General features: G+C 39.0%; 1 protein-coding gene across 1 annotated transcript in view; it reads right to left on the reverse strand.

The window, feature by feature from the left end:
* Positions 1–1,175: 1,175 nt before the first annotated feature.
* The window catches only part of SEL1L (SEL1L adaptor subunit of SYVN1 ubiquitin ligase), a 77,836-nt gene continuing 66,039 nt past the window's right edge, over positions 1,176–12,972 (reverse strand). The window contains exons 19-21 of the mRNA XM_006157115.3: positions 11,286–11,458; positions 5,563–5,691; positions 1,176–2,723 (exon numbers count right to left, since the gene is read on the reverse strand). Of these exons, the coding sequence (XP_006157177.1) occupies positions 2,514–2,723; positions 5,563–5,691; positions 11,286–11,458 (512 nt within the window). The 3' untranslated portion in view covers positions 1,176–2,513. The remainder of the gene's footprint in view (positions 2,724–5,562; positions 5,692–11,285; positions 11,459–12,972) is intronic.

Here is a 12,972-nt window from a genome sequence, read left to right on the forward strand (position 1 = left end):
CCGGGCAAAAGAGAGGACAACAAGCCAAGAAAAGAATATCTGGAAGATCAATTTTAAGGCCACGGCAATGGGTAAGCTACCAGGAAGTTTGCTATGAATGAAGGATACCAAAGACGGCACTCTCCCACCAGCCTTACGTAGTGAATACTGTTTAAAGAAATATTTTCTCAAAGTACCAATGGAGGGAAGTGAAAATGGATATAAAAATGCTGCCTAAAGGAGAAATGGGGTTGATGGCATAAGAAAAGGAAGTGGACAGTCATCTTAGAGGGTTTTTGCAGTTTTTAAATAAATTAAAATAGTTCCTTCCAAGAGAGGCAAGACTACTACCATGGATTATATGCATTTTGAAGAGAGGGCAAGTGGCAGTTGTGAAGACACTAACATATTGTGTCAACTGCACTCAGATCTGAGTGTGAGACCAAGTCAGTCATAATATGCACAGGAGCTGTCCGAAGTGACAACTATACTTGCGGGGGGGGTAGAATGTCCTACCGTTCACAGATGTGATCATAAACATATGGTTCTCTCCAATAACACCTCTTTAAATCGGGAAGCAATTATCTGGGAGGAAAGTATGTGACCAGATTTTCCGTAATTCTCTAAACACAGAAAAGTATACAAACTTCACATTTAAAGCCTTCATGTTCAATATCGATGAATTAGTTTTAAATACAATCTCAGCTTCAAAAATCAAAGCATCACAACTCTATAGGTAATAAACTCTTCAAGTTTTCTGGCAGATGAGAGATTAAGAAAATAAACCATAAAGGTTAAATAAAAGACTGATGATGACAGACACAGAAAGCCTGCTCAGATACTAATGAGACTAGATCAGGCTGGCAAACATCACCATTAGACAATGAAAACAAATACAAATTCAGGGGGCCAGTATGTGGTGTTATGGTTATGTTGCTGGACCCCCACATGGCTGACTGTGGTTCAAGACGCGGACCTGGAAGCTTGAAAATCACACTGGGTGTGTACATGCATGTACCCAAAGGGACAGAGGAGAATGAAAGAGAAGGGATTGCAGCATGGCCATGCCCCTATGGGATCGTTCCTTACTTTCTCTCTCAGTGTCTCTCTCTCTCTCTCTCTCTCTTTCTGGTGAGAGCATGTACCCTCCAGCAAAAACCTTAAGAAAAAAAAAAAAAAGGAAATACAAATACAAATTCAGTTTAAGTTTTAATCCTTTCATTTGTGATTATGGTATGTTCTCAATTTTATTTTGTGATGTTTTTTTCCCCCATACTATTTAGCCAATTTTGATAGGTTTTGGTTTACCTGATGTCAACAGTGGGAGGATGGGAGCATGACAGCCAAACAAGCAGGTGACTTTCTACTGTAATATAAGATTGTCAGAAATAAGAAGCTACCTGAACAATACAGAATGGCGCACACAGGCTTGGGCTTTCACCACCCACTGAGCGTCGTCTGCCTTCGAGTCTCTGAATTTTAGTATTATAGTGGCAGTCATTGTCTGCCACGTCCTGGCAACGACATTTCATATTTAGGGACTTCAGGAGGATGATTTGTTCTTTGTGCCACAAGAAAAACAAAGTAAAGTAAATCTTAGGAACAAATTCTTCACCTTTTCAAAAAGGGTGTCTATGATCTCGATGCCCCACCCAGAGTTTTTTAAATATTGTTTTCTAATTTCTCCCATTTAGTCCATCCTCTGGCTTCAGCATCAAGGCTCGATATACTTAAAAACAAAAAACAAGCAAATTACACTGAGTAAAGCAAATTCACGTGTTAGTGCAAGGAGTCAGTTCACAAAGTTTTATATATATCCCATTCCAAAAAGGTGAAATTCATATAAAACTCTTTAACAAAGCCTTTTGGTCTTTGAAGGAGAGAAGTATGGTATAAAGTGTGACAATCACCAATAATAAGAAACTTTCCAATCTTCCCTTTAAAATAACAAATTAGCTGAATATATACACTTGTAATGTGAGCTGGTAAAAGTTTCTCAGTTATCACAGTTCAAAAACACTTTGAAAAATCTTTTTGTCCTTTTCTTTTACTTAAAAGGCAAGTTCTATTTTGAGATTTTTAAATGTGTTTAAACTTGCAACTAACTGGGTTTTTCCTTTTTACATTGATCAGCTTTTAGTGTCGATGTACAAGACCCCAAAGATGGTTGACATAATAACTTACGCATGTTGAGAGAATGACCAAAAGGACCCCCCTAAAAAACCCAGCTGGGATACAGTAGACATTACTTTGAGTGTCTCATGTATGTTTCTGGAAGGGGGGGGGAAAAAAAAAAGGAAAGCCACTGAGAGTTGTTATTCCATATGGCACTGAAACAAACATTCAACTTAGTTTAGGTAAGAGTTACTTATCCCTGAAAATAAAGGCATCAGATTCTAAGCAGCTTTAGGAATTCAATTTCCTTGTGCCTCTTCCAGGAGGTGGCCACCGATCCAAAGTCCTAAATCGAGTTTGAGTGTTTTCAGAAAATGACTTCCTTAGTTGTCATTGATGAAGGCTGAACATGGTGGCTGTTACTGTGGGGGTGGTTGCTCCGGAGGCCCCTCCTGCTGGGGCGGAGCTGGCCGTGGCCCTGGAGGTCTGGGTACCGGCATGTCTTGATGCTGCCTCTGCCTGTAAGCTATCACTGTTCCCAAGAGCAACGCAATGATAGTCATGAGGTAAAGGTCCCACTCTGGTCCCACGAGCTGGTCCATATCAAGCTGGGTGAACATATCTCGAATCTTAATAAAAATAAAAGAAAATCATTATCATCATTAAATGTCTGGGAAGAAACAGGGAAATAATAAATACCAAACTTAAAATAATTTAGTTTAGGGACATTTTGTCATGTGTGTGTATATGTATTTGTGTTTTACATTTATTTTTCAAGAAATATTTTTGCTACAGGGTGTGTACACTTGCTGGAGAGACAGAGACAGACAGAATGCAATAAATCATTCCCCTCCCCCCCCCAGGGAGGATGGCCATCCTGCAATCCCTTCTCCTCCATTCTCCTCTTGGGATTTTAGGCACACACGCACATGTGCCTGGCAAAAATTTTAAGCTGAGGGAGTCCAGGACTAAACCGCAGTTGACCACATAGGAGTCTGGCAACATAACCATTATGTCATTTGCTGGTCTCTATTTAAAATTTTTTAAAAAGATTTATTTATTTATGTAATTAAATCCATTTGTTACTATTAATTTTTAATTTGACCTGAGAGACAGAGAAAGGAAAAGCAAGAAAGCAAGCTGCCGACCAGGTCCAGGACTAGAACCACTGTCGGCCATGTGGGAATCCAGCTCCTTCAACCATTGTGCCACCTGCCAGCCCCTTAAATTTTGTTTTTAAAAGAATTATTTAACTTTATTTATTATTATTCTTCAATTTTGACAGAAAAAGAAAGAGGGAGAGAGAGTGTGTGTGCATGCACACACGCGCCACCAGATCTGGAACCTGAACACTTGAACTGTGGTCAGCCATGTGGGAGTCCAGTGCGTTAACCACCATGACACCTGCTGCCCCCCCTCCCGCCCCCATTTAAAATTTTAAAAGCCTTAAACTGAAGCTCAAAATTGTGAGTCTCAGGCATTGAGCTAGTATTTTATAACAACAGAATTTATACAACATTTAATAGGGGTCTTTTCACCAGTAATCTCCTGCACCAATTTTCAACCATTTTTCACAGAAAATATTTAAAGAAACACTGGGACAATGGAGGGACAGGAGGAGAAACGTAGCATCTCGGCACATCTGTAAGCTATTTGTCTGGAGGGCACACCAGCTGAAAATCCTTGTTCTAATGACAGGCCATTTCACTACTTCTCATAAAACTGAAGACCGCAGGAATTAAAAATGTTTAATAGTTAAATGAATAATGCTTTTTAGTAAGGATTTAATGACAATGCCAACAGAGGTATCCAAAAAGTTCGTAGAAAACAGGGGCCAGCATGGTGGTTAAAGTGCTGGACTCCCACATAATTGACCGCAGTCGAAGTCCCCGACCCAGCAACTTGAAATTCATGCTGTGCCCAAAATCTTGAGGGGAGAATGGAAGAGATGGGATTGCAGCATGAACATCCCCCGAGGGGTGATTTTTCATTTTCTGTCTCTTCAGCAGGCGCACACGCCCCAAAGCAAAAATCTCTCAAAAGAAAATGTGTATTAAGAGGACACTATGCAGACTTAAAAATTTTTTACACCAAATTAATAGTTTAATTCAATTTTCCATGAACTTTCTGAAGACCTCACATATTTACAAATATAGCTAATGAATTTTTCTCTTTCTGCAAAACAAACAAACAAACAAACAAAAAACTGACAAGAAACTACTAACTGCACTGCCTGGGGAGGAACCCAAGATGGGAGATTTCTGTGCTCCTCTGTACTGACTTTCTTAACAACATTCATTATTCTTGGACTTTTTTTCCTTTTAATTGTACAGTAGTATTAGAAAGCATTTTATTGTCTGCTTTATACTTCTGTATTAAAAAATGGCCAAAATACATACTCAGTACAACACACTGTAAGGTCAAATCCTAGACCATAACAGTGTATTAGTGATGAAAGCCATCGGAGACAAGGTCTGACATAGTCTTGAGAAACAGAAGGCTGCCACGCTATGAACTTTTCAATGAAAGACAGAGGTGGTTTTGATTGACAGGGATGGCACAGCCGGTTCCCCCTACCATGCAAGTACAGCACTCGGTATTACACGTGTATGAAGCAAACAGGAAGACAGAGTCCCCACACCCGGTTCTCTGCAACCCTCAGCAGCATGGGCTCGGGTGGCAAAGGGAGAAATCCATTCCTGACTTTCATGCTGAAATCACGTAACGACCTATTCTGAGAGACATTAACATTTCAGGGCTTTCAGAGTTTAATGCAACACTAGTTAATTCATTATTAGGAACAATCAGTGCTGGAAACAAAATGTAAAACCAGCAGAACCGAAAGCACCCACGTGGAGGTATTGTGAGCACTGCTAACTAAAGGTAGTTTTGAAGAGAATGAGTAAGCCATCTCCATCTAAGTTCTACCATTAGCCTATCTGAATAATTCAAGCTATTTTCAGAGAAAAAAAAATCTGCTGGAGGTTTTAACTTAAGGTTTACTACCAGAAGAATCAGAACAACAACAGCCTGGGCAGATTCTTAGGTTTTTTCCTTCCCCCTTTTAAAGGAACTGGCTTGAGTCATTGCCCCATAGTCATCTGACTTGATGTTTATTGAAATGAGTTCATTTCTATTTCAGAATTCAATTCACTATTATTTCAAATGGCTGTAAGTTAGTCACAGTTTCTCTTAAACAAGAAACCAAGGACATCCATGAAAGATACATTAGCATTAGGAATGACTGTCAAATCTACACAAAAGACTGGGTAAGTGCTTTTTGCCTACATATTCATTCCTCACCTGATGAGGATCTTGGCACTCACCTGTGAGGAAGGAGGGAAGGGACCTGTCTCAGGTACCTCTCCCTCTGCCCCATCACCCACCCTCAACTTTTAAGTATAAACCTCCAAGATCAAGATGGTCACATGATCTCTATCTTAGCGGAAAGAGGCACAGATCACTCACATTTGTTTCCCGAATATACTGCAAGAAATAGACGATGCCCAGTTTGCAGAGTGCTAGGAAGACTGGTACTTGTGCATCTGGGCTGGCTTCGGCTGCCATGTCATAAAACCGTTTAGCAAGGTGAATATCCTAAAATACAAGTAAAAAGACAAAATTGATTTCTTGCAAAAATACTTAGCTTATATACTAGGAAAATTTATTTTATCTTTCAAGTTTTCACTTTTAAATGAATTTCCCTCACATGAAGAAAAAAAAAACAAGCCTTACTTGGGTAAAATTTCTTAATTACCTGATTAATTTTTAAAAATAATTATTTATTATCATTATTTTTTCAATTTTGACACACATGCGAGAGAGAGACAGACAGACAGCAAACTGCCAAGTCCAGGACTCAAACAGCGGTCGCCCACGTTGGGGTCCAGCATCTTTACCCACCGTACCACCTGCCGGCCCCCTGATTAATTGATCTAAAATTCAGAAAACTGATTTCCCCCAATGTGTAAATGTGCTAGACACAACAACATACCAATGCATAACACTGTTAACCTGGAGATTCCCACAGGCATCCTCTAAGTTTCAAGATTATCGTTTTTTTTCTTAAAACTAAAGTCAATGTAAGTAACTTCTGGTTTCAGTTTGGAGCTGCGATCTTCAAACTATGGCAGACAGGCTGAAGGTCTTCCAAGAGGTACTTGCATGGGACAGTGCTCAGGGACTATTTTGCAGATGCACTGCCTTGGTGTGTAAAAATCTCAGCACTGCCAAAGAGATAACTTCAAATATTGGTTTCTGAAGACAGCTCTTTTACTGACTAAGTATAATCCCTTAGGAGGGTACCTTGTGTTTCTCTGCCTTGGACATAATTCTGTAAAGGGTGGAATAAGTCATTATAAATTATGGCCCAGGTTGGACTGTTCTGAATCAGATATCTGGTAGAATAGAATAGTGGGAGGTTTGATTATTTTCCCTTAAAAATCTCATTTCTTCCATCTCCAGACTATTCTCAAAGAATACCAAATTCTTATAAAAACTTCATGACATGGGAACCAGCAGTTAGTGTAATGGCTATGTTGCTAGACTCCCACGTAGCTGACTGCGGTTCGCGTCCTGGACCTGGTGGCTTAAAACTCACGCTGGGCACGTGTGCATGCGTGCCCAAGATCCCGAGAGGAGAATGGAGGAGAAGGGATTACGGCGTGACCATCCCCCTTGGGGGGTGATTTCTCGCTTTCTGTCTCTATGTCTCTGTCTGTCTTTCTGATGACCGCATGTGCCCTAGTGAAAACCTCTCAAAAAAAAAAAGAAAGAAAAAAAAGAAAAGAAAACTCCATGACACAAGGGAAAGAAAGGCTAAATACAAGGTTGAATTTTTCTCACATATTTAAATATAAGCTATTCTTTATTCTTGTTCCTAGGGTGTGCCATTATTTAATGAGAAGCACATGTTCCAATAATGGTATTAGTATGCTTTGTACACTTAATTAAAAAAAATACAATTAAAATTTTAAAAATGTTTTAAAAAAATTATTAAGACTATGAATGAAATATTATGTGATAGGGGCCTGCAGGTGGCATGGGGGTTAAGGGCACTGGACTCCCACATGGTTGACTGCAGTTCAAGTCCTAGATCTGGTGGCTTGCTTTCTTGCTTTCTCACTTTCTCTTTTTCTTCCCCCTCTCTCTCTCTCTCTCTCTCAGTCCCTCTCTGGTCAAATTAAAATAAATTAAAAATAAAGTTAAATAAAATAATTCTTTAAAAAAACCTTTATGTGGTAATATAAGACTCTGGATGATTCACTGGGGTAATTAAGTAGATTCAATAAGGTAATTAAAACTTATCATCATGAGCAACCAGGTGGCATGGTGATTAAGGTGCTAGACTCTCACATGACCAACTGTGGTTCAAGTCCTGGACCTAGAGGCTTGCTTTCACTTTCTTTCTCTTGCTCATGAGCACAAGTGCCAATAGCAAATTAAAACAAAAACAAAAAATTTAAATAATTCTTTAAAAAAAAGCTTATCATCATGTCCTAAATTTTTTCCAATTATAGACAATTTCCATCTAATTTAATACTTAATATTACTTGAGCTGTGCTAGATGTTGGACTGATTAGTTTCTAGCAGTATGTCTCTTATATTTTAAAAAATAGGAAAAAATTATTATCTTATTAAAACTAGTGGAGTTATTCTGATTTTTATACCTGATTATGTACCTATTCTTTAAAGTGGAATCTGAATTTCCAAATCTCCCTACTCATTATCAGAAAATAATTTGCATTTTACATATTCCTTATTCACGTTAGTTTCAAATTTTTTTAGTTTGTTATAGGGCGTGTGTACTTAGCTTAGAGAGAGAGAGAGAGAAAGAAGGAGAGAGAGATCACTCTCCAGAGGAGGATGGCCATGCCACAATCCCTTCTAATCTATTCTTGTCTTGGGATTTGGGGCATGTATGCACACATGTCTAGGGTAATTTTCAAACCTCTGGTTCCGAGATTCGAACTGTGCAGTTGGCCATGTGGGATCTAACTGCCTTACCCTCCACGTCACCTGCTGGCCCTATTCACCTCAACTTTTACTGTTAGCTAATTTGTAATATATTATTAATATATTACATTACACATTAAATTGTAGAAAATATACTTTTGTTTTGTTTTATAACCTATTATTAAGAACAGATTAGTTACGCCATATTAATAGAGTGCTTTCAGTACCTTGGATGTATCCCATAAGTGCTATATCTTATTTTTGAGCTTTATATAAGTCATCAAACACACACTAAGCTTTATCTGATTGAAACATGAAGTTAGGGTTTCTGATAGAAACAAAGTCTGATGGGTTGACAGGCCTGACAACAAAGAGAGGTTTCAGTTACCATGTTACATGGCAGACACCTTTCAGCAACTGAATGCCTTAAGTCTCTAGCTCCAAAGTTTTGATAAAACTATATTTAAATATCTAATGTTGACAGTTAATATTATAAATATTAAACTAAGTTTAATATATAAAATTTACATATTTAAATAAACATAAAATCTGATCAAAGACACACTGTGTCAAACAACTGTACATTAACCAAGTGAAATTAACAATTTTTCTCAATCTTTAAGTATGTTAGATCAATAGTGTTTAAGATTTACTTTCATTGTTTTAAAATTTGCTATAGGTATGTGTACCCACATGGGTACACATGAGGGAGAAAGGAGGAGGAAGTGGGGAGGAAGAAAATGAGAAAGCAAGTCACTAGGTCCAGGACTTGAACTGTGGTCAGCCATGTGGGAATGTCCAGCACCTTAACTGCCATGCCATCTACTGACCCCCCAAAAAATGTTTCTAAGAGACCAAGTAAGGGATATAATTAATAGCCATTTCTTAAGTCTTGGGAAGGGTTTTTTGGTACCCTCCCCAGAAAATGAAAACATGAATGGCTTCAGTGATTGGGGAACACATCCTTTTTCAATCTCTGGTTCTCAAGTCTTTGTTTTAACACAAGTGAAAGTGGACATAATCAAACTGTCAAAGCTAGATCATTAAAAATATGGGACTAGGGCCAGCAGGTGGCGTGGTGACTGGGTTCCCATTTGGTAGACCACAGCTTGGGTCCTGGACCTGGCAGCTTGAAATGCACGCTGGTACATGTGTGTGCAACCAAAATCCAGAGAAGAGAACGGAGAAAGGACTGTGGTGTAGCCATACCCCCTGGGGGGTGATTTCTCACTTTCTGTCTCTGGTTCCAGTGAGCACATGTGCCCTATAGCAAAAATCTCTAAAAAGAAAGAAGAATAAAGTATTAAAAAAAAAATGCAGGGTTTAAAAATGTGGGACTTTCAGTGGAAATGTTAAGGTATTCCAGTATTACAGAAAAAAATGAGATTTCTTAAAAATTAAAAATAGAACTTCTATATGATCCAATAATCTCACTACTAGTTACAGATTCAAAGGAAAGGAAATCAGTGTATCACAGATACCTGCTCCACAATGCTTACTGCAGCACTGTTCCCAACAGGCAAGCTCTGGAAGCACCCAAAGTGCCCATCAACAAATGGATACAGAAAACGTGGCATGTATATACACTGGAATACTATTCAGCCATTAAAGGACAAAATCCTATAATTTACTGTCAAATGGTGAGTCTAGAAGACACTACATTAAGTGGAAGAGGCCAGGCATGGGGCCAGCAGGTGGCATAGTGGTTATGGTGCTGAACTCCCACCTGGCCAACCATAGTTTGAATCCCGAACCTAGTGGCTTGCTTTCTCACTTTCCCTCTCTTTCTCTCTGGTCAAATATAAATAATAATAATAATAATAATAATTAAAAAATAAAATAATTATTTAAAAAAAGAAAAAAAAATGAAATCAGCCAGGCACAAAATAGAAATACCACATGCTCTTCATATGTAGAAATTACAAAAATGGCTTCAGAGAGGTAGAGGGATGAAGAATGACTGCTAAAGGCTAGGAAGGATGAAAGGGAAGAAAAAGGGATATTAAAATGGAAATAAAGCTGCAGACAGACACAGAGAACAAAGTCTGTTGTTATAAGATGCAGTGAGAAGAACATAGATGACAACGACTTCCTACGTAGCTCACAGAAGTAATGACAAATGGTCAACCTGATTATGCTAATTATCCTAAGTGAATCATCACACATTCTAATCCTGGAAAGTAATACTATACCCTCATAATTAAGTACATTGTTATTAAAAATACATTAAAAAATACAAAAAACATTTTTAATGGCAGATCACTCTGATTTTTGGTATTTAACTCTAAATAATTTGTTACCCTGCTATAACAAAAATTTTCCCATTCCTACACATTTATTTATGGGAATAGAATATAGTTCTATTCATACATTTATAAAAATAAAAAGAGTAATGCTAAGTCCACTTGATACATAAATTTAATTTGAAAAAAATGCCCCATTCAAAGACCAGCAGTTGGCATAACGGCTATGTTGCTGGACTCCCACGTAGTCAACTGCTATTAGAATCCCAGACTTGGTGGCTTACACTCACGCTGGGCATGTGTGCATGTGTACCTAAGATCCTGAAAGGGGAATGGAGGAGAAGGGATTGCGGTGTGGCCATCACCCCCAGGGGGGGTGATTTCTTGCTTTCTGCCTCTGTTTTTCTGATGAGCACATGTGCCCTAGAGTAAAAACTTCCCAAAAAAACCCACTTTCTTTAATTCATTTTGAAATAATTTAGAAACAATGGCAGGCATTTTTGATTGAGGATGCAGCAATGCATTTGTTTTCACGAATCTGTCTTCAGGTTAACACCCTATATGTAACAGTGTGGTTATTAATGTGTATGTGTGGGAAGATGAGAGAGATGCAAGGGCATTCTTCTGAAATATTACAAATCAGTCTCATCACTTAATGGCCTGAAATCTAACTGAATTCCAAAGACAGACTTTTTTTTTTTTTTAAGAGAAATTTTTGCTATAGGGCACCTGTGTTTGCCAGAGAGAAAGCGTGAAATCACCCCCCAGGGAGATGGCCACACGGCAATCCCTTCTCCTCTATTCTCCTCTAGGGATTTTGGGCACACGTGCACGTGCCTGGCATGAGTTTTAAGCTGCCAGGTCCAGGACTTGAACCACAGATGACCACATGGGAGTCCAGCATTGTAACAATTATGCCATCTGCTTGTCCTAGAAAACCTGTTTTATAATATACAATCATGACATTACTCAAACATTTGAAACCACACTCACCTGTTTAATGCCTAGTCCTTTCTCATGCATGTATCCCAGATTAAACATGGCCTGTGCACTGTGCTGTTGCTCAGAAGCGAGACGGTAATGAATGAATGCAGTCTCGTAATCTACATCAGTGCCAAATCCATAGAAGTGGTAGTCTCCAAGCTTAATTCTAGCCACTGTATAGCCTTAAACAAATCAAATGCAAAACCGCCAATAAACAAAATGTGTTTAAAGCAGATCAAACTGTTCTTTCTTCTCCTGTTAACATGCCTATATAAAAGAAAGATTTTTAGGGCTGGCCTGCAGTGCAGTGGTTAAGTGCTATGCAGAGGAAGCCACATCCCACATAGCCAAACACGGTTTAACTCTCAGTACGGAGACCGGGGGGAAAAAAAAGTACTCTACAAGCCAGCCGATGGTGTGGTGGTTGAGGCAGTTGGATTTCACATGGCCAGCTGCACAGTTTGAGTCTTGGACCCAGCAGCTTAAGAAACACACCAGGCATGTATATGTACATGCCCCAAATCCCGAAAAAAAAAAAAGGAGGGATTGTGGTATGGCCACCCCTCGTAGGGGGTGATTTCTCTCTCTCTCTCTGTCTTTCTACAGTGAGTGTGGGCACCCTATACCAAAAAACCTAAAAATCTAAACTAAACTAAGTAAAATAAAATATGACTTCCTTCTGTTTGGCACCCAGCAGCAGTCAACTTTTCCAACCAAGGTCTGGCATTTCTAAACACAACACACTACAGTGGCCTCAAACTAGAAATAAAAAAATGACCCATACCAACATGGAACTGTCTAGTACAGAGAGTTTTGAAATTCAATGTAAAAACTCTGGTATTTGAACCATAGTTGTAATGTATAATAATCATGATGCAAACAAGTTAAGCAATGAAAGCGAGAAATCACCCCCCAGGGGGGATGGTCACGCCGCAATCCCTTCTCCTCCATTCTCCTCTCGGGATCTTGGGCACGCACGCACACGCACCCGGCGTGAGTTTTAAGCCACCGGGTCCGGGACACGAACCGCGGTCGACTACGTGGGAATCCAGCGACATAGCCATTACGCTAACTGCTGGTTCCCCTCTAGTACAGAGAGTTTTGAAATTCAATGTAAAAACTCTGGTATTTGAACCATAGTTGTAATGTATAATAATCATGATGCAAACAAGTTAAGCAATCTCTCTTTAATTAAGTATATCTACTTAATTTTAAGGTGAATGATTTAATATTCATGAGAGATTAAAAATACATATACACAGTAACTCTTATCCTAGGATTAAAAACTCACCCTGAGATGCAGCCCTGTTCCAATGTAGCAAAGCTCTGGGATAAGTTTCATTTTCACCTACAATAGTTGCTTCTCCTACAAGAAAAGAAAACACAAATCAGGTACTTAAGGAAAGGCTTTCAGGCTTCACTTGCAAACTGGGGTGGATATGTGGAGCATATGTTAATGAACTGGAATATAAAAATATTAAGCAAGAATTGAAATAAACAAGCATTAAAACAAAATAGTGAATTCAAAGCAATCACTGGATTCTGATGACACTACTTCCTGAAACATGTTTCAGCCACGGCATCAATAAAGACACTAATGGGAACCAGCAGTTAGTGTAATGGCTATGTCGCTGGACTCCCATGTAGTCGACCGCGGTTCGTGTCCCGGACCCGGTGGCTTAAAACTCACGCCGGG

Source organism: Tupaia chinensis, unplaced genomic scaffold (genome assembly GCF_000334495.1).
Source record: "Tupaia chinensis unplaced genomic scaffold, TupChi_1.0 Scaffold000528_1, whole genome shotgun sequence".
Classification (NCBI taxonomy): domain Eukaryota; kingdom Metazoa; phylum Chordata; class Mammalia; order Scandentia; family Tupaiidae; genus Tupaia; species Tupaia belangeri.